The 22,878-nt window shown below is 42.9% G+C and overlaps 1 protein-coding gene across 3 annotated transcripts in view; it reads right to left on the bottom strand.

The window, feature by feature from the left end:
* The window catches only part of TGFB2 (transforming growth factor beta 2), an 89,887-nt gene extending 72,453 nt beyond the window's left edge, over positions 1-17,434 (bottom strand). The window contains exons 1-2 of one of the 3 annotated variants that reach the window (XM_062210356.1): positions 16,483-17,434; positions 2,061-2,144 (exon numbers count right to left, since the gene is read on the bottom strand). In XM_062210356.1, coding sequence (XP_062066340.1) covers positions 2,061-2,144; positions 16,483-16,828 — 430 coding nt within the window. In that variant the 5' untranslated portion in view covers positions 16,829-17,434. The remainder of the gene's footprint in view (positions 1-2,060; positions 2,145-16,482) is intronic. The other 2 variants (XM_062210354.1, XM_062210355.1) reach the window with 2 other exon arrangements.
* Positions 17,435-22,878: the final 5,444 nt, after the last annotated feature.

Genomic DNA, 22,878 nt, shown 5'->3' with positions numbered 1-22,878 from the left:
GTGACCGAAAATAACCCCAAGTGAGAAGGAGTGTCTGAGAAGAAAAGCCACCCAAAGAACCAGGGTAGGCTTCTCAACTTGTTTACACTATCGGAGAGCAAGATGAAAAGGAAATGAATCCAAACCGGCAGGGAAGAATGTTATCAAATTCAGGGGACAGCACTCAAAAGGGAAAGCAAAAGGCAGGGGTGATGAGTTTGGGGCCTTTGGGGTATGGTGAGAGCAGCCAGGCCAGACCTGAACTCAGACCTTGGCTCGGCGATGAGTTAGCTTTGTGACCAAGGACAAGGTACTGACCTCTCCAAACCACAATTTCCTGAGAAAGGGGGGCTGTCACGCTGGCCATCCCTGCCCAGCCAATGCGGGGAGGATGAGGATGATGTGTTGTAAGTACCTGGGCCATGAGGAGCATTTAATACTTGTTTTCCTTCTCTCATTCCCATCCCTTTTGCTTTCCAAAAAGCCAGTTAGCCAGGCGGTGGGGAGGGTGTACTCACATTTAACTCTTGGGTTTAGAGAATGAAATCAACAAACAAACAGAAAAAACTGGAGCTTGAAAACAGAATAGAGTCTGTCTCACAAAAGGGAACTTTCAAAGCATGGAATAAATCTTGCAGTCTTTTTAGGCACATGGTAGTGTCTAAATCACCCAGAATCTTTCTGTGCTAAAATGCATGCATACTCTCAATAGAATCTGAGTTTTTGTTTTGTTGTGTTTGAGGAAACCTCAGGTTAGGCCACTGTAAATAAACTATACTGATGCCTAAGAAGTAAGGTTAAGCCTGGTAAGGTGCAGAATAGGATATCCAACAGACCAGACTTCTTGCAGTGAATTGAGAACATTGTCTTTGTCCCTCCGCAGGACTTCCGCACACATTTAGGCTCAAACTTCTGAAGGCCTAAGAACTGCAGTGACACAGCACCAGGACTACGAGTCTGTTCCCCTTCGGCCTGAGCGGCTCCAAGACATCTTAGCACCTGAGATCCTTCAGCGTCAGGATTGCCCACGTCCTTTTGTTTGGTGTGGACTCACTGCCAAGCATACAACAGGCATTTGATAAATGCTGGCTAGGGGTGGGCATTGTGGTACAGCCTTTTCACTGCTTCTTGGGATGTTCGCATCCCATATCAGAGCACTGGGATTCAAGTGCCACCTCTACTTCAGACCCAGCTTCCTGCTAACATATAACTAGGGAGCAGTGGGTGATAGTTCCAGTACTTGGGTCCCTCCCACTCACGTGGGAGACCAGGATGGAGTTCTAGGTTCCTAGCTGTGACCTGGCCTAACCTTAGCTGTTGTGGGCATTTGGAGAATGAACCACCAGATAGAAATGTGCATTCTCTCTCTCTCTCTCTGCCTTTCAAATAAGATAAATAATTTTTTTTAAAGTTCTGGCTGAATTTAATGATGTTCCAGTGTCCCTCTACCCAACCTGTGGCACTGATCTCAGGAGCTTGCACGTAGTCTGCTGGTCAATTCTAAGTGTTCTGACTCAACGGCAAGATCGCCAGGTGCAGCCAGTTGAGGCCCTGACCCATGACAATTCATCTTCTCATACAACATGGGCATGTCAATAAATAATGATGACAATGTAGCTCTCCCACAGGAGAGAAAACCTTCCTTGACTTTGGTTTAGCACAAGGCACATTTATTGAGCAACTACTCTATGTCAGTAATAAGAACATAGCTATAAATAAGATATAAAATAGGGGCACAACCCTGCAGAGTGGCCTCCATGGAGGTCAGGTGATCAGGAAACAAACCAGTTTGTGACCTCTGGAACATGTGTCTCATCCCCACAAGTCATTCTTTCACCCCCACAATCAAGCCATTGTATTCCTGCTCATCGGTGTCTTTTTCCCCATGTAAACTCCCTCCAGAACATTCCAGGCACCTTCGTGACTTCTCCACCACAAGGCTACATTTCAGAATCTTGCTTTGCCTCTGACAAGTTCCCCACAGGAGACAGAATCTAAAGGCGGATATGATATCACTACGGCAAACTATGGACTTGAAATCACTACAGCAAACGAGGAAGAAAGCAGACAAGTGTACTCACCAAGGTACCCACAGAGCACCTGGGACTGTCTGGCGCACAAGCTGCCCACTGAGCCAGAGGGTGTTGTAACAACTGGGCAGACAGCTAGGAGTTTTAAAAAGCACAGTCATTAGCTATTTTACTGAAGAGATGCCTGACACAGAACTATACAAAGATTAAAGTAGAAGAGGGGACTCACTGAGTGTTCTTATCATTCCCTCAGATATGTGGGGCCCCTGCTACCCAGGGGGCAGGGGATTAGGCACTGAGAATCTATGGCATATTTTGGATTCTACTCCCAGATCTCCTGGTTTCTTTTCATCAGCAGAATCCTGGCTTCCACTTTCCTTTTAACAATGCTCTAGCATTAAAATAACAAGGTACAGTTTGCACATGCAGCAGTAAAAATAAATACCCTGAATTATATTAAGGATGAATAAGAAAGACCATAACCTCCTTTTGACAAAAGACAGTCTACCTATTAAGAATAAAATTGTGTTTTTCATTTGACTGGCATAGATTTTGGTGTTGTTAAAACCACCTGTCATCATTTATAGCTCACAATATGAGAACTCTCAAATGAGTCAAAAACACAAGTATATATTGGCTGTTTAGTTACAACTGAAAAAGTTAGGGTTCTTTAACATGCATTAAATACATCTTCCATGATGGCTATTATATCAGGGGATTTTGAACTTCACTTTAGAGTAACAACCAACAGTTATATAGTACCCACCATATTCTTAGAAAAGAACACACACACACACACACACCCTCAAATTGAAGAGGAAATATTTCTGAGGATTTTTCAAAGGCTTTCCTCTCTGTAGTGGAAGTCAATAAATACGAGATTTTTGCATGAGAAGATGTGGATTGAAACTCCTGCTTTAGCCTTCATTTCCTGTGCATCTTCAGACAAGCCCATGAATTTACCCGAGCCTCTGTGTCCATGAGTCAGACAAAATGCTACTCCTGATGTTTTGACAAAACTAAAATGAGATGCTAGGTTGAAAAGATGACAAATCAAAGGTGCTTATGGAATATAGTCACACTGTTATCTAACTTAGGTGGTGAGAGGAGCCCTGGCTGCCTTCTATGCCTGGCATGAATATAATGCTTTCCCAGCTCCCTCCCCGGACCTAGAACCCACATGCCTTCTATCCAAATAGAGCTTGCTGGCTTCTAGAAGGAGACTGGCAGCCACTCAGACCTGGTACGAAAACTTGAGAAAAGACAAAGGCCTTGTGGACTCCTCTCTCCATTTTTTGGCCTGATTTGTGTCTCTTCTGGGGACTCAATTTAAAAATTGCCCTACAGCGTAACTTAAGGTCCCCATCCTTGTGCCCCTTGAAGAGATGGCAGTGCCAGGTTTGCACATGTGTGCATCACCCCTGCTAGTGAGAACACTAGTGGCCAGCGTGGCACAGACAGTGAAGGCCCAACACCTGAACTCCATCAGCACACGCTGCTATCATATTGCCCCCATATGCTGCTTCCAGCTGACATCTGCTCACATGTGCTTCCACCCCACCAAGAAGTAACCGTGCTGTTTGTTGTTAGAGCCTTCTCCACAGCCTTACAGGGAGAAAATTCCCTAGAAATAACCGTCAGCAAAGCCCGGAAGCTACACTGGGTATAAACTGCTTGTCACAAGATAACTAAGTCAAACAAAGTTTCCTCATTCACATCTGATCTTTAAAAGAGATGCTCAGCATGATCTTACATAAAAATCTCAAGAATAGAACCAGAGATGGGCACAATACACAGAGCAGGTTGCTGAGTTAGCAGCACTTCGTCTTCTTCAAAAGATGGCCCTGTGCATTTCTTGGGGGGATTTAAATCCTTTTCCTGGGTAACAGCACCTTCTTGAGGCCAGTGTATGTGGTGGTACAAAAGAGGGAAGATTCTAGTCACTGAATTCAGATCCCAGCCCAAGGTCCCTCAGAGCATAGGAAGTCCCCGTGGGAACAAGGCACAGTACCTATTGTGACTTGCAACTTCCAGCAAGCAGTCTCAAGTATGTACCTTTGTTTTATTTCACTCTGCAACACAAGTGCAGTACTAAAGTCTTCCCTTGTTTTTCTTTCTTTATTTCTTTCTTTTTTTTTTTTTTTAAGGGCAAAAGGACAGGGAACTCTGGAAGTGATCAATGCCTTAGAAGTTAAGTCTATGAACTGGCTAAAGACACAAAGATGCTGAAAGTGATTATTCAGGTCACAGAAGGCAGTCACTAGTTTGAAAATAATCAAATTTCAATAATTTTTAGGAATTAAAGTGGCACTGTGATCTGTAGATACAATTTTGTTTTCAAATTGGGAAATCTATTTATTTATTTGAGTGGTAGAGAGACTGAGGGAAAGACAGGTAAACAGACAGAACTCCTATCCACTAGTTCACTCCCTAGATACCTAGAACTGCGGAGGCTGAGCCAGGCAAAAGTGAGGAGCCAAGAACTCATTCCAGGTCTCCCACATGGGTTGCTGGAACCCAACCACTTGAGCCATCACTGCTGCCTCCCAGGGTCCACATTAGCAGGAAGCTGGAATTGGGAGCTGAGCCAGTACTCTGAATGCAAGAGTCCCAAGCAGTGTCTTAACAGCTACACCAAGCACCCACCTTATATTTACTATATTTTAGACCAGTGAGGCTTTGAAGCTATTTGAAAATGCTTTGTAAAATATGAAACATGTTTAAAACCTGAAATATTTAGTCTTAGAGACAACACATTTTAGAAGAATTTGGGCACTTATGAATTGATAATAGGGGACTATGGGCCACAAAATTTATGAATAGAAACAGTCCAAGGATTAAAACTTTACAACTTTTGAACTATAAAACTATTTACAACTTTTTAACTATAAAAGAACTGAGGTCCATGTTTGCCTGGGATGACAAAGCTAATGAATAAAGCAGCAAAACAAAAATACAGTATTTTAAGAGTGTATTTTATTTCTGGACTACTGACTTGAGAATCACCTGGACTTCTTGTCAAGACGCAGGTTTCTGGAGCCCACCTTTAAATACTGAACAATAATCTAAATGGCGGTGGGAGACAATGTCTAGGACTCTGCATTGAGAATTTAGAGGCAATGTGTTTGCATGGTAACATTTGAGAACCATTGGTACAGGTCTTTGTGACTTACAGGTTAGGAAAGCCTTTTATATAACCTCATTTGCCCTCAGTATAATCCAAGCAGGAGGATCAAGGAAATTTTTCCCTCATAAGGATTATGTGCTCAGAGTAGGTAGTGGCTTTATGTAGTGCAAAAGTCTCTCCAAGTACAGAAAACGCTTTTGTTGCTGCAACGATATCTTAAGCAGAAGTGTTAATAGAAATGCTCAATAAATTCCACGTTAAACTAGCTCCAGTCCCCATTTCCCCCATCTCCTCCACACAAACATCTAGTATTCTACTGCAAGTACAGCAAATCTGCAAATACTATCACGTCCTCCAATAGTACACTACAATATATTCTTAGCAAATGTTACTGAGAAAGGGAAAATTGATCCAAATGTATAATGATTTGGGGTCAGCCTGGCTCAAGACCTTCCTTCTAGAATCTGAGTACTTATGACAAAGAATTAATAAAGTTAGACATTTTTCTACACACACAGCTTTGTTATTGATGGTGATCTTTTCTGACAGTTGAACTCATCTGAAATACATCTCTCTCCAAGAAAAACAAGCACCAATCACCTCATTCTACAGAGAAAGAAAAGCACAAGTTCAGTAGGGGAAACAGTGGCAGTTCAGGACTTAGTTCACAGATCTGAGTGATGACTTTAGTTAACACACTTAACAGCCTACTATGAAAAGGCACAAGCAAGGAACTAAACTGGTCAAATCAACATGATTTTTAAATATGCCTCAAGATGTGTCAGATATAAAACAGTGCGAAGACAGATGCAGGAGTTTAACAGACACATCCAAAGGTGGGCCTTTGCTGCTTCAGAATCACAGGTGGTGGCTGTCATTCAGCTTTGGTTCTGCCCAGTTACTTCCTGTGCTCTCGAGGCCTCTTTTGTCTCTCTCACCTTCACCTCCAGATACCAAAATGGCAAAGCATGAGCTTGGGGATGGGAACATTTGCAACAGAAAATCCAGAGAGGGGCCAGCGCTATGGTATAGTGGGTAAGGCTGCTGCCTGCAGTGCTGGGATCCCATAGGGGCACCAGTTCGAGTCCCGGTTGTTCCACTTCCAATCCAGCTCTCTGCTACGGCCTGGGAAAGCAGTAGAAGATGGTCCAAGTTCTTGGACCTTGCACCCATGTGGGAGACTGGGAAGAATCTCCTGGCTCCTGGCTTCTGACCGGCACAGCTCCAGCCATTGTGGCCAATTGGGGAGTGAACCAGCGGATAGAAGACTTCTCTCTGTGCCTCTCCCTTTGCCTCTCTGTAACTGTGCCTTTCAAATTAATTAATTAATTAAAAAAAAAGAAAAAAATCCAGAGAGATTTCTGAAGGGGTAGTTCCTTCACTGAATCAGCCATCCTCTACAAAGACACATCCTCAGGCTGTGATTGGTTTGCTTCCTTCTCCAAAAGTAGAATCAGAATAAGTCAACTATTTTTTTTTTTTACTTTCTGAGTCAGCAGCTTAATTGAAAGAGTTCATTATAGAGCAAGTAGAAACAATTTCAGTAGCATTGCCATGAATCTGTCAGAGTAGAAGTGAGTATAGGATTAGACCAATGGGTAGAAAAACAAGCGACTATAAAAAAAAAAAAAAAAGAAATCCCCAAATGGAAGACATGACCAAGTTTCTGAAACATCTGGTGCAGATAGAACAATCCCTGATAAACTTGGTCTAAGAAACACAGAAATTAGCAACACTGAAGTGAACCCAAAACTTAAAACTGAAATTATATTTCTCTGAAAATAGTTTTGGCAACAAAAAATATTTTAGTGCTCCTAAAATCCACCAAAAAAGTACAGAATAATCTGTCAGATAGAGATTTGCAAAGATTCGTGCTCACTTCAGTGTCCTCTAAATTAAACTTTGCATTCTTGTTCACAAGATGAAGTAACAAATCAGGATTCTTACAACAGCCTAAAGTTATGAATGAATAGTTATTTGTGAACTAGCTTGTCGAGACAGATGTGGTATTTGTCAGAGTGGTGTGGGTCCGATAGGGAAAGCCAAATGAACAGAGCCAAAGTCTAAGTCAGAACATTTTTCTTTCTTTTTCATGAGACCGGAAAGATGCTCCAATATTTCCTGAAACGAACAACAACTCCAGAAGAGCAGTCCTATTCTCAAATCGCTGCTCCGTGACTTCTTTTCAGAAACAGAGGTTCTGTTCTTCAGGGAAGACCTGCTTTCTAATTACCAATAAGGAGGTGTCTGGGAAAGAGGGACACTCCCCCGGGGAGCAGAGATGTGTGGAATATGCTGGTGTGAGAGAAAGCAGCTGCTCAGAAGGGTTGGGAATGCTTTCAAACTATTTTCAGAAGTCACAACACTCAGAAAGCATTGTCCATCTGCCCTAAGTTCCTTAAGGAAACATCGAAGGCAAACATTTTTGACCTATCAGCCATAACAGATCCAAGTGCTCATTTGCGAGAATGAAGGGATGGTCCCAGTCCACAGAGGATGGTTTTCTTAGCACCCTGAGGCTTTCCCTCCTTCAGACAGACACTAAATCCAATGAACTGAATGCCTCTGGGACAGCAAAATGCCTTTCCACTAGTGAACTAGACTTCCTGGGTTGCCCTAGAAAAGCCAGGGTGCTCATTGAGAAAACATCCTCCACAGTCAACTTCCCAGGGCCGTTGGTGGCTGCTCTCTAGCGCCACCACCCAAGTTTCACGCCTCCTCCTCAGATCCTTTGTGAAGATTCCTGACCAGCCCCTCTTTCTTATCTGGCACCCTCGCTGAGATGCTTACTCCCTCATTCCATTGCTACAGCCTGGCTTTATTATTATTATTATTATTATTATTGTATGAATCAACTGACAGCTAAGAGAGTTCTGTGGCTACTGCTTGTTTCTGCAGGTGACATGAAGTCTACTCAAGTCTAACCACGGCTGCCTGACCTGGTTCAGTCTTAACCCCAAATGCCCTGGATTCTTCCTCCACAAACTCTCACCAGGGGAGGGGATGAAGCTCAGGACACCTGTGGAAAGGATTGGAACCACACCTGTAAGAGCCAGAAGCAACTGCACTAGGTGCTTCCTCACACACACCATCAGCAGTTCTTCACAACCCTGAGAAGCAGGTGTTATTTTCTTCATTTTGACAAGTGAGGAAACTGAGGCTGGGTGAAATGGAGAAGTTTCAACCCCAGCCACAAAGCCAATAATGGCAGAGCCAAGAACACAGTTCATCAGAAAGCAACATAAATGTCAATGAGACAGTTTTAATGACTTGCACTAAGAGAGCCAAGTTGCTAACCAAAACATAACCAACCACTTTTTAACAATTGCCATACGCCTGGAGTAACATGTCTTTGATGCTACCGCTTCCTTATCAGCCTCTGAGATTGCTTTGGTGCAATTCCTTTATACTTAGTCTCTTTCCTTTACGTATTGGGACTTTCTCACTCCAAAGTCCATGCTCATTGTATGACATCATCTGCATTCCCAAATAAATTAGTTCTGTGAGAGAGACAAGAGGAAAGTCCTGTTGATCAAATATCTTAAAACTTTTGTGAAGAAAATGGTTTCAGTTAAAGATTAAACCAGGGACTTCAATGAATCCCAATTTTTGCATCAGGTAAGTGGGGAGATAAAATCTGAATGTGTTACAAGCAAAAAAAAAAAACCCAGGGGTGCATACAAGGCTTCAGAGGTAGTTTTCCCTATTTTAGAGAAAAAATTTAGAGTTTGTGAGTGTAATTCTTGATAGAAAAGCGCATTTATCATTCTCTCATAAATACACCACTTCATTTTTCAAGAGGGCAAGAATGCATGAGGGCCTCTATTATCTGTGGTGACTGAAAGCCTTATTTCAATTAAGACATCCCTGATAAAAGAGTGCTACGCACATCCTCAGATGACAAAGGCAAAATATTAGCATTGACTTCATAAGGCTATTTGTGAAGATTAAATGATTATTTATATGTAAAATATTAAAAATTATGCTTAGCAAGTAGGAAGTGCAGAGTAAAACTTAGCATCATCATGATCACTATCATTTTCCTATTATCTGGAAAACAGAAACAGAAAATATATGGCTATGAGAAGCCCTGTGCTTCCTCTGGCAGAGTAGTAGGACACAACAGGATGCTATAACTCACAAATGGTTCTTCCACTGGTTCGATCTTATTCTCTAAAGGGAATAGGTCAAGCATCTACTGAGCAAATACACTGTGCCAGCTACTTCTGAATGAATGTTGATAAGTTAGACTTGCTTCTTCTTCTGAGGATGTTTACAAATCAAAGAAGACACTTCAGAACACAGCTAGATATGACCAATAGTAAAAGAGGCAGAGGTAGACAAAAACATCAATACCATGAGAGTACAGAGGAAGAACTGATTCAATATGATCAGGAAAGTCAAAGGCTTCTTAAGGAGCTAGCACCTCAACAAGTGGCATGGTATGAAGATGATTCTCCTCTGAAAATCCGTGTTGAAACGCAATCCTTAATGTGAGGTATTATGAAAGTAGAAACTTAATCCAACTATGTCGTTTAGAGGTGAGGCCTCTGATGGGAGATTAGGATTAGACAAAGTCATCAGATGAGTCTCTATCATTGAATGCTGGTTGCCTGAAAAGAAGGAGAGAGATCAGCACTCACAGACGCTCCCTGTCTCTCTCTCCATGTAACACATACTGTACTGACTGGGGACTCAACCAGCAAGAAAGCCATCACCAGATATAGTCCCTTGACCTTGGACCAGAACCATGAGCTCAAATGAACCTCCTTTTTTTTTATAATTTAGCTGGAATTTGATACTGTGTTATTGGCAACAGAAAATGGATTCACATACTAAACCTAGAATAATTAAGTCATTAAAAGGTAGAGCTCCAAGTGGAAGAAACAGCATAAAGACTCAGCAGCATGAAGATAAATGACCCATTTGGGAAAGGCAAAGAGGGTGATAGTGGGAGTACACCTGTCACGCAGGAATTTAGTTAGAGTCGTGGCTGAACAAGGAGGAGTAGTCAGACTCTGAAAGGTCTTGGAAATTATCTAAGAAGGCTGAGCCCAAGAAGCCTAAACTCTCAGGGCCTGCCACACTCTGTTCCCAGCCTCACCCCACCTCTGCCCCTAAGTGGTAAATGCTAAGGAACAATCTTAAGGAAATAGACCCATTGAGTGCAACTTACAGGGTGGAGAATGGGATGGAGGTCCCAAGACATCTCAGGCTTGTGAAATATCACTAAAATCCAGCCTGTCTTATAATCAACAGCCTGCCAGAGTTAACTGGAGTGATATTTCTTTCTCAGTGGCACACAGAATAATGGTGCATGTTAACGCCACCGTGTGTGAGATTCAATAAATGATAGTTGCCCTGAACAGTGCCAGACACACCTGCACTGTGCTTCTTCTCACAGGCCTTGGCCAAGCCTGTGTGACCCCAGGAAGCAGGTGTTCCTTTCTTCACCTTTCTAAGAGAAGAAACCGAGGCCCAGTTAAGTGAGGGGGGCTGCTGTCTTCCACAGTCTTAACAAAGTATTAAACAGGGACAAGGTGCATAAGCACCTGACCACTGCACACCGCAGATATTCCCATCACAGAGGACAAAGTGGCAATTCAGAGATCATGGACAAGAGGTCAAGGGAGTGTTTCCTAGCTTCCAGGCAACCAAGATGATGGCAAGAGTACAGTGCAATTAAACACCCACTTCTGGCTATCAGAGGTTAGAAAAGAAACAAAATAAACAACAACAACCAAAAGCAGCTTGTGGTTAGGGCATGATGCAAATTTCTTCTAAACAAAAGAGGGAAACAAACCTTTCAGTCTAAACAAAGTCATCTAAGAATCCCTAACATGTTATTAAATCTAAAATGAAATACCTGAAGGACCCTGAATTTCTAGGTTAAACACTATCTTTGTTTAAAGGGTATTAAAAAACAAAAGCACACCATATGCTTTCAAAATGACAATGGAAATATTTGTTTATCTCAGCCAGAGCCACATTTCATCAAGCCATTCAGACTGTGCAAAGTTCAATACATCCTTTTAAGCAGAAGGACTGCCTAAGGAGAGCAAGTACATCTGGAAAATCCAAATCCTCTCTCCAGGACCGTGTCAGTACCAGAAATGCTACAGCAAGAGAGTGTAAAAGGCCACAGGTCTTCCATGCCATCTCTTGCTTGTTGCTCACCTGACTCCTGAAGCTATAAAGGGGGTGGGAATGCTGGTGGCACAGGAAGGAGTCAAGCCAGCGATCCATCCCAGTGCTGAGATGTACACCCCTCCCAGAGCCAGGATCTTCCACTGTATCATCCAGAACCTTCTAAAAATGTAGCCCGAAGTGTGTTGTAATCTCTGGGCAAAGGCCTGGGAGTCAGTGACCTTCTCAGTTTTAACCCAGATTTGATGTGGGTTCAACAGTGAGTCACTAGCCCTTTTTTTCACATTTCAGTTTCCTCTAGGAAAAGCCATCTGTCATTCTTTCATATCTTTATGTGAAAGATGCTGTCACTAGCTTACATCAGTGTCTTCTCACCAGGGAAAAGTCACAGTTCAAAAAGGGCAGCCCCTAGCGTAGACCACAGGGGTCACCATGGAGACACAAAGCCGCCCCCTTTACTTCAGGGAGGTCAAGTGGGCTTCATCTGCCCCTGCAACCTCACCACGCCGGTCTCTGTCTGGTGAGGTCTCCCCAGGAGAGGCATGAGGCAGGCTGGCCTCACTTGGCAACAGAAACTATCTGATTGCTTCAGTTTTTACCAGTGCGTTGCTTTAAAGCTTCTCCCCCTGCCCCCAATCTTTGAAGAGTAAAGAAAAGAGGAGATCACGAAGGAGGGCAATGTGGCCTAACTCAAATGCAGCCACAGTTAGGCACTAGAGGTAGCTCAAGCAATGATGCAATAAAAGGGAGTGGGGGAAGGATTGCTCTCACTCTCTTTCCTACACACACACACACACACACACACAATGTTAAAAAAAAATAAAGCAAAAATACTTCTATGTTCCAGCAACTGTTAATATTTTCCTTCATTGGGCAATTGGCCAATAGACTGCAATTTGTATATAGAAAGGACATATTCATGAATAGAATACTAAGTCACATTCCCCAACACCATGGTGTCATTGGTATTCACACCAAATTCCACAATTTCACTTGGAAATTTATGGGGGAAATAGAAAAGATTTCTTGGTATTAAAAACTTAGCATTAATGTGAAACAATTACAAAAGAAACCCCATTGTGACTTTTCAGGTTGTAAATTTAAGTTTATCTAATTCAATGTGATAGAATAAACCAGCGTTATTATGCACTTTTACAGTTGTCTAGTTTGGAAATTCTACTCTTCATGAACACAAACTGCTTATTTTACTCAAAAGGAAAAGCTAAAATAGCTCCTCATTTTTTTCTCCATTTTGACTAACGTCATATTGCTGCTGAATGAAGCTACCAACAGATAACAACATTACTTAGGCTAAATGAATGGGAAGTTTTGATGTCTCCAATTTAGGTGCTTTAAGATCACAAAAATGAAGTATGTACCATACAAAATGGGTTAGTCTATATTTATTTAATTAAGAACCCTTTCTGATTCTCTTCCTATTTAATGTTCTCATTTTAATATCCTTTGGTTATAAAAATATTTTTCTTATAACTTTTAAAATGGAACTACTAGTGGAATTCAGTAACTCCAAATAAATACCAGGTCTACTAGGGCTTCTCATAAGGGGAATTATTGACATTTTGAACTGCATAATTCTTCGATGTATGGGACAGAGTGGTTGTTCTGTGCATTGCAGGTTGGTTAGAAATATGCCCGGCTGCTACCACTAACTGCCAGTGCCAGTAGCACCCCTCCAGCCCCAGGTCTGACAACCAAGCATGTCTCCAGACATTGTCAAATGTTTGGGGGAGGGCACATGCAGTCACTGTAGTTAGAACCATAACATCTGCCTGATTTGTCATACAATGAAAAAGAGAAAAAGAAAATGAAAGTTTCTGTCTCTTGCTTTTTTTGGACTGTCCAAGCCCCTTGTATGTCAATTATTTGGATTCTTCCTGTATTTAACAGAATTGCTCCTAAATTTCTGAAGCTTTCTGCAGTGCGTTTTGATTAGATGCATCTTGAATTTCTAATGGATTGTCAAGCTACTAAAAATCCACTAATTCCCACTGGGCAAGCTATCAGGAAACCTTAGCATAACTCCACTTTGAGCCTTAAACCAACAGCATGTGAAAAGATCAATATGAATAAATTCAAAACTAATCAGACTTCTTCTTTAAATGTTGACACAGTATTATTTATATCCCATAAATACATTCTTGACTAAAATTCATACTAGGAGCTTGGCACCTTGCCAGTTCTATTCATATTTACTGTATTTATATAGTACACTTGGCCAAGGATAATATTTAAGACAAAATATGCCTGAGGGCATATATAATATCTCTTATATTTTTACTTTTAAATCTGCACATTGCTAAAAATATTTAGTCTGAACTTTATAAAATGTCCCACAAAGGGCTATCAGCAATCTGTAATGATATATAGCTCATTGAGTATAATTAGAGCATATTTGCAATACTTGAGCTGAAGTCACTCCCTGAACGCTAATAAGTTGGTGGTAAAAAAATGAACCCGCGATCTCTCCCATGCCTTCATCTCTGGGGCTTATGACCCTCTGTGGATTCATTGTAAGAAATGACAGGCCCACTCCCTCCCAGCATCTGCTTCAGTGACAGGCAAGTTAAAACTCTGACATTTAAGTCCTAAAGAGAGAAAGTTGGTATATAAGTCAGTGCTGCACTTTCAATCTGCTTTTTAAAAATATGGTGCTGTGATTTTTTTTTTTTTACTTTTCTTCTTTTTTTGGAAAGGTTTGCTATATTCCAGCAGAATAGAAAGTGCTGGAAAATCAGTTAACCTACTTTGTATAAAATTATCCACTGTTCTTGCATAGTAGTATCAAATCTGCTATGAATATGGCTTTCTGCTTCTAAACTCCACACAGAGCACAGGATTGAAGAAAACAGAGGGTTTGTTTTTTTTTTTTTTTTTTTTAATCCTGAATTTATCAGAGGTTTTAGTTCATTTGATGGCTGGGGGTAGAATGGAAAGAAGAGTCTACTCATTGATCTTAGATGCCATACTCTGAAATCCTCTTATGAATCTGAGAACTTTTCTAATTTGTGGATGACTACGATCCTGGGTTTGGAGCATTTTAGCTTATCTTCATCTCTCAGACTGAAGGTTGCTTGGGAGAACAAAGGATGAACACCTCTCGGGTAATATGTTCACTCCACACCTCTACTAGGATGAGATCACATCTCCTTTGTTCTAAGCAGTGCTGGCAGTCCATCAGAGCGTTTGCATGTAAACACTGAAGGGTGAGCTATTCAGGTTCTACATAACACACTTGCCTGTCTGTCCAAAAACCAGTGGAACTCCTGCACGTGTTGCAGAAAGCAAACTGACTCAACTCTGCTCAGCCTCAATGAGTTTGGACTAATTACAGTGAACTTTCTTTCCTAGGATCTCCTTGGCTCCACCCCCAGTCAGAAAGCTGGACTCCCCAAGGGGGAATAAGCAGGGTGGAGCATATTTATCACCACTGTTGTGGATAGTGCCATAATGACAATAATAAAACCATCCTGCTTGCCAGGACGCCTTGCATCTGTCCTGCTATTGAACAAGCAGAGGAGCTGCAGCAAGAGAAGATGGCCAGAAAGACTGGAGTTAGTTAATGGGCGGACATTCTGGGGCCATCTAGTACAAGACACAGCAAGTCCCGTAGCTAGGACTTGTCAAACTAAAAATAAATATTAAAAATGAAAAGCACCACCCTGCAATTAGAACTTCTAGGATAAAATTACCAACATGGCTGAATTATCTATTTAGGCAAAACATAGAGACTTAGCAAAGGCAGCCAGCAAGTATATAGGGCATGGAAAGGGGAGGAGAGAAATGGACAACCAATGAAAAGTTTATGACTTGGAATTTGGAATACACAAATGTTAAAGTGTGGTGGTTTTTTTTCCCCCTCTGTTTTTCTCCTTCCTGTTATTTAACCCTCTCAGTTATCATTGAATATTTCCTTTTTTCTTTTTGATTTTTGTTAAGAGTCCTGAAATAATTATACACTAACTGTCCTCTGTCCTCCACCCCCTTCCCCCAGCCCCCAAGAACTTCACAATAAATCATTTCACTTCCCTTGCTACTGGATGTCAGCTGAATTTGAGGGCACTGCTCTCAAAGAAGCCACTCTTTCCTTCCTTCCTTCCTTCCTTCCTTCCTTCCTTCCTTCCTTCCTTCCTTCCTTCCCTCCCTCCCTCCCTCCCTTCCTTGATTCTCTCCCTCCCTCTCTCCCTCTCTCTCTCTCCCTCTCCCTCTCTCCTCCCTCTCTCCCTCGCTCTCTCTTCTTGAATCAGCCTTCTTTACTCTTAGATTTAGGAATGCACCAAAGGTAATGCAGAAGCCTATCAAAGAGCAGGGGCACAGTGCCCAAGACTGAAAAAAAAAAAAAAAAAAAAAAAGATGAAGATAAAACCCGTACGAAAAATGATCTGCTACACTGGCGATTTTAAGAAGGCAGGTTTGGGTGAATTCTGAAAAAAAAAATAAAATAAAATAACATACAGCAATAAAAGCCTTTTAAACACAAAAACTAAGCCGAACTTTCTACCACCGCAGGTGAAATCAGAGAGGACATGGTTACAAGAGGCTGCCTCAGGGGAACGTAAACACCTAGCGCTGGCAACAGGCACAGCGAGCAGTGAGGGTTTCCAGGTAGGTTTTGGAAGGGTCTCCAAACCAGGTTTTGTCTGAGTGATGCTGACATTTTTGAGGGGAGTTAGAGACAATGGAGAAGGCTCGGTGAACCAGCTGATAGGTCGGCACGGAAAGGGGGCGCCTTCCGGAGAGGATAGTTTTGAGCCACATTTTTTTAACCCTTCGTGCACCAGTTCGGCGCGCTGCACGCCAATCGGAGCAGAGAAAACAAACCCACCAAGATTTCCCGGTTTAACTCTGCCCCAGGGAGCGCCTCACGGTTTGACAGAGCAGGGCGGACTCCTAGTTGGTGGTCCAGGATGGAATTTCAGGGACGAGAACAGGAGAATTCCGCCTTATAAAGGACTGAGGCGTCAGGGGGGGAGTGGGGGAGGGAGAGATGGAGAAAATAAAGTAGAAAGCGCACGTCTTAGCGTCTGCGGACTCTCAAGGACACGGCTGGACTGGAGGTGGACGGGGCGCAGCTCAGCGAAGCGGGAGCAGGGTGGGCGAGCCCCGGAGCCATCGCGGCGGTGCGAGCGCGGGGCAGCGCGACACCTCGGGGCACGGAAGCGAACGAGACTCGGCACTTACTTTCGGAGGGGAAGTAGGACGGCATGTCTATCTTGTAGACCTCCTTGGCGTAGTACTCCTCGTCGCTCCTCTCGCGCTCGCAGGCGGCCGCCCTCCGGCTCGCCTTCTCCTGGAGCAAGTCCCTGGTGCTGTTGTAGATGGAGATCACCTCCGGGGGCACTTCCTCGGGCTCGGGATAGTCTTCTGGGGGGCTGGTGAGCTTCAGCTTGCTCAGGATCTGCCCGCGGATCGCCTCGATCCTCTTGCGCATGAACTGGTCCATATCGAGTGTGCTGCAGGTAGACAGGCTGAGCGCCACCGTGACCAGATGCAGGATCAGAAAAGCGCTCAGCACACAGTAGTGCATTTTTTTTTTTTTTAAAAGGTAGAAAAAAAGTCCTTTTAAAAAAATGAAAAATAAAAAGAAACCAACAATTCTCAAAGTGCAGATCAGGTGGAGCTGTTTGTTTGTTTGTTTGTTTTTTAATGCGAAACTTTTGCAAACGATCGAGGGTCGATGCCGGATAGAAAATGTAGCTTGCTTGAATTCCTTCAAAAAGAAAATGCAAGGAGTTCCCAAACTGGAAACATTAATACGGCATGGGCAGGGGGAACCCTGACTTTGGAAAGCAAGAAAAAAAGATTCTCTTGGAGTGACGAGGTGGGGGGAAAAGGGACGAGTGGCTATAAGGAAGAAATAAATTTAAGAGGAGGAAATGGAGTTCAGTGTGTCAGTCCCGGGTGCCGAGTGGCGGATCTGAACTCGGATCCTCCGGCCAAAAGGGAAGAGATGAAAAGGTCCCGGGGCTGGCAGCTGGCGACCTGACTGGAGGGGCGCCGCCGAGGCTGACCCGAGCAGCAATTTATATATTTAAAGAAAGAGCGGTTCGGCCGTGCCTTCCACTGCGGCGCTGAGAGCAGGGGCAGCGGCAGCTCCGGGGCAGAGGAGCGCACACGTGTGTGTATGAGTGTGTGTGTGTGTGTGTGTGCGCGCGCGCGCGCGCGTGCGCGCTCTGGGGACGAGCCCGGCGCGCCGCGAGGAGGCGGATGCGCTTCGCACGGCGCCCGGGACGCGATCGGGTGCTGCAGGGGCCGCGGACACGGCCGAGGGGGCGAGGATCCTGCTCCCGGAGCTCCGCGCTGTGGCCGCAGGGTTACTCCACGTTGCTGGTCTCGCCGCCGCCGCCGCCGCCGCCGCCGCCGCCGGCAAACGCGTCCAGCCTCCAGCTCCCTCCTTCTCCTGCACCTCCTTCTGCTCTCGCTCCAGAAGCCAACTCGGCACCAGAAGATCAGCCGCCGCCGCCGCCGCCGCCGCCTGCACCCCCTGCGGACCACAACAGCAGCCCGGGAGACCCGCTGGCTGGGGAGTTTTATTCCTAAGAGGGTCGCGAAGGGGCTCCCTTGGACTCCCACCCTTTTCCAACCTCTCCTGGTTTCTCTCCCACTTAGACCTTCTCGCTTAGGGGAGGTAGGCACTTGCCACCCTGAAATAGACTCTCGTTCCTTCTGCGCCTTTCTGCAGCCGGGAAGCCCCCGTTAGTTCCCGAGCGGATCCTTAGACCGTTACACTGACGTTCTCCATCCCTCTCCCTGCCTCTTTCACTTGCGCTCTTGCTCTGCTCTCGCTCGCTCTCCTTCCTTCTATTTCTCTCTCTTGTTGGGAGCTTCTGGAGCTCCGCTCCGCTCCCAGCGAACCTTCTGCTGCCAGCAGATAACATCACGATCTTGCTGGGGAGGGGAGATTTATAAGTTCTCTCTGGACCACGTGTTTGCCTTCAACAAAGTGACGTGCTAGGATTACAGTCAGAAGTCCTCTCGTTACTTAGACCACGAGCTCTCCCCGAACCGTGGAGGGGGTGTGGAAATGAGGATGGCTGTTGGGAACCGAGGCAGGAGGTGGAGTGTGCGCCCTGACAACAGTGATTTACGGTATCTACTTCCTATGGCCATATAGTTTTGGACAGGTCTGTCGAAAGACAAGCTATCAGGGCTCCCCGTTTTTACTTAGTGTAGCTCACTTGAGTCACTTGCTCTGGAATGGAAGCCTTCCCTCCTGTATTGTGTGTACACACGTACACACAGCACTCCTATGCCAGGAACACCAGGCTATTTATGCCAGGTCGGCACGGAAGAGAATATCTTCTCATCGAAGTCTCCTGTACCTACCTTTTTAATTTCCTGGAATTTCATATCCTAGAATTTATAATCGAGTCCTCCGTGAATGCTGGAAAACAGAGATTCTTAACAAACAAAAACCCACGTAAATAATAAAATCTACTTGTTTTACGGTTTTAAATGATTATCTTCATTGGTACCTATGCCACTTTTAGTATGGCTTTTTCTTCTTTCTAGGTTAGACGTTATCAACCAACTTCATTCTTTCCATAGCATACATCCGGGAAGCAGAAATTTTATGTCTCCTGCCTGCTGTCATACACTACTCATAACTTAAATTTTTTTATTTCAACCTACTCCAAATTAGATGAATACAAGAATTCTTGCCACTGGTCAATTATCCCCGTTTCTATTATTTTACCTTTAGTTACTCAAAGTCAACATTTTCATTTCATTTCAACATGTGGCCATACTGACTAGACAGATGATTTAAACTGGAAATTCTGCTCAGATTTCCCCCAAACTCAAGGCCTCAATATTATTCCCTAGTTCAACTTTCCATGACTTTTGTAATTTACACTTCAAATGTGTATGGGGTCTCTATCATTAAATAGGCAGTTGAATAAATAGCAGTAACAATAGCTGACACACTACACTTAGTAATGTGCATATATAGAGAGAGTTATTTAATATCCACAACAATGTTACATGGTAGGTATTCTGTTCAAGTACTCTGTTCAAGACCTCAGTAAGTGGCAGAAGTGGTCAGGATCCGTTGTCTACGTTCGGACCCACTAGGTACTTTAAAGAATCACTGGTTCCACATGTTCTCACAAAAGAATTTGATGGCCAAATGAGTTTGGGAAATAGGAGGTACCCTATTGTCTCTTAAAGGTTCAGGATTCCTTTCACATTGCAGGGACTGAGAACCTCTCAGAAAAGAAAAAATGTCAACTCTTCTAACCCAGGATTTCCTAAACCCCTTTGAACATGGAATTGTCTCCTGCTGATAATTGGAAACTCAAATAAGGGAATTGTTCTAACCCATTTCTGAATAATTCCAAGAAGTATGTATAAATCAACATAAGTAGGCCCCCTTCCTTGAGACAAGTTTCAAAATGAAATAGCTTGGAAGGAGACAACCAGCTATCATCCCAATAACCAAAGCAAAATATAATCAAGAAGAACTTCCGGCAGACTAATATTTTATCAAATTAAGTCATCTGTTTGAGTCCAGTTTGAGAACTGCAGTAATCCTGCTATAAAGAGGACAAATAGTGAATATTCCCACATTTAGGAATATTCCCACATCTATAGCAGGAGCTACAAACCACAGCTTCTGAGTAAGGATGTTGAATTGGAAGATGGCTGGTTACCCAAGTTAGCTCTCACTGTATTCTGAGGGTGTAGGCTCAGTCTCCCCTCAAGCCAGAGAGTGTCTCTCACTCAACATTTACAGAATATGTTGTGCAAACAAAAATAGATACACCTTAGTTGAAGTGGTTCAGATTAGGGTATGGACAGGGCAGCCAAAGTCCATCTACATCACTTCTGGTAAAATAACTTAGACTATAAATATAAATATCCATGTTCTGGTTCATTATAGTTGGTTGAACACTTATTGCTTACTTACAACTCTTTTAGAACTGGGACTCCTGACCTATTCCTAAGAATCTACTTGAACGTCCCCAGTGCTCAGGAGAGTAAGACAGGAGGGGTTGGTGACATCTATTACGGGGATGAGTATGCATAGTGAGTACAGCGGAGCAGACCTTGCCCACTTCTCAGGGGAGGAGTTTTTTATGGATGCAACAAGTAAGACTGCCAGATTATGATTACTCTTTGGTAATCATAAGTGATCCTTTCTTCTATTAAGTAACACTTTTAAGATCTTCTTGTCTATTCAAAGGGCAAAATATGCATTAAATTGAAATCTAGTGTGCTGAGAACTCCATACACTTTCTGGCAAAAGGGTGTTTGAATGATATATACCATCTTGATTTCCTCAAGGAAGCTGCAGAGAACAGAGGTTAAAGGGACAGTCCCAGAGGCAAGATTTCTTGGGTTCAGATTTTTATCATTCACTGGCTTTGTGATCCTGGCCAAGTTAGTTTCTTCATCTGTGGAATGGGGATAATAGTACCATCTACATAAGATTACCGTGGGGACTAAATATACAACGTACAGAAGGCATGTACAAAATCTAGCACTTAGTATGTGCTCATTAAATGAAATACTACTCAACCCAAATTTACTTCACGGTTATGCCTCCTAGTGGTTTCTGCAGGCATGTGCTCATTATTTTAAACATGATGGTATTTTGCCTCCAGTAATTGTAGGGAAAAAGGACAAGAAAATATACTTTTGATACTTTCGGAACACTAAAAGGCTATCAAAGATTTGTTAAACACCCGAGATTAAAATCTTGGCATGGAATTCTTTCTAAATCAGAGAGGCACAGGATGCAGCTGTTTCAATCCAGACCTTCTGTAGACGTGAATCAGTCTTTTCACTTAAGTGATATAGAATTCCTAGAAGAGGCTTAAACAAAACTACTCATCCTTGCCTGGACTTTTATTCCTATAGCCTATACCAACAGTCTATGACCTAACAGCTCCTTCCTAACTCTGAAAGAGTTAGGAACAGTTTCATTTGTAACAAGCTTGGAAGCATCCCATGATAGTTTCAAGCATTAAAAACCAGAAAGTGGGGAAAATAAGTATATGGAGCTACTATAATTTATCACATCTTTCTCCAAGTAGTGACACCTGACCAATAAAAAAATTAATAAAAAATACACCGAAAGCTTTTTAGGTTCTTAAAATTTTGGGGCCAGCATTGTGGCACAGCAGATAAAGCTCTCACTTGTGATGCTGACATTCCTTATGAGTGCTGGTTCATGTCCCAGCTGATCCACTTCCCTTCCAGCTCTCTGCTGATGACCTGGGAAAATGGGCCCCTGACACCCACGTGGGTGACTGGGATGAAGCTCTTGGTTCCTGGCTTCAGCCTGCCCCAGCCCTGGCCATTGCAGCCATCCGGGGAGTCAATCAGTGGATGGAAGATCTCTCTTTCTCTCCTCTCTCTGCCTCTCTGTAACTCTGCCTTTCAAATAAATAAATAAATAAATAAATATTTTTTAAAAAAGTACTTGCAATTTAACCTTGGATACCAAACTCAAGAACAATGTTTAGTCTATATCAATTTTGTGACATGTTCTGTATGCATTTCTATAGATGGACAAGTTTATCAATGAAATAATAACTACAGAAAATTATTACCTAGAATAATTATCTTAGAATAATGAAATGAGTGATTTCCTCATGAAATGTAATCTAATTCCATTTTATATCTACAGAAAATGATGAGGAAAAAGGAGGGAAGAATGGGCAAAGAAGAAAATGGCAAAGAGGGAGAAGGGCCTGAAGAGATCAGAGATGGTAACAGATAATGTGATAAACTCAAGAGATAGGGTCCAGAAAAGCAGAATATCAGTTGGCTGAAAGTCTGTAAAGAGGTAAGCTTTCCTCACACTTTAATGATACACTGTGGCAACATTATCTCACCTTTTGGAATCATGATTGTTTCTTGGGGCTTTTGGGCTACTCATATCTCAACATTTTCAGCTCTCTGTTAAGAGACTCAACAAGAATAAGGTCTTTATTTGGGAGGAAGAGGATTTGAGCCAAGTAAAAGTAAAAGATGACAGAGAAAACATAATGATGTTCTCATCATGAAAATGAGTATAAAATAAGAGTGGAATTATCTTTTTGACCCTTAAATGAATTTTTAAATCATCTCAGTGGGATTCATAGATTTTATAAGGTTCCAAATGTGTAAATATCCACCAGCAAAATTAATGATCTGTATTTCAAACAACTTTGCTTTTCAGGTATCTCCATTAGCCTACAATTTAAAAATGAAAACAAGAACAGGTGTTTCATCAAGTGGCCAATTTGCTGGTTAATATGCACTTCCCACATCCAAGTGCCTGGGTTCAACTCTCCGCTCCTGACTGCAGCCCCTGAAAACCAGGAGTGATGATTCATGTAGTTGGGATGCTGCCACCCATAAGCAAGATCTAGACTGAGTACCCAGCTTCCAGCTATAGCCTAGGCCCAGTCCTGACCTTTGTGGGCATTTAGGGAGTGGACCAACAGATGAGAGCAAGCTCTCTGCTTCTCAAATAAAAAATGAATTATTTAAAAAAAAAAAAACCCAAGGGGCCATAAGTAACTAAGATAGAATAAAAAAACTAGTATTTCTAAAAACAAAAGCATGTGTTGGTATTTTTTAAGCACA

Source organism: Lepus europaeus, chromosome 14 (assembly GCF_033115175.1).
Source record: "Lepus europaeus isolate LE1 chromosome 14, mLepTim1.pri, whole genome shotgun sequence".
Lineage (NCBI taxonomy): Eukaryota > Metazoa > Chordata > Mammalia > Lagomorpha > Leporidae > Lepus > Lepus europaeus.
This window is presented reverse-complemented; position numbering and strand designations above follow the sequence as displayed.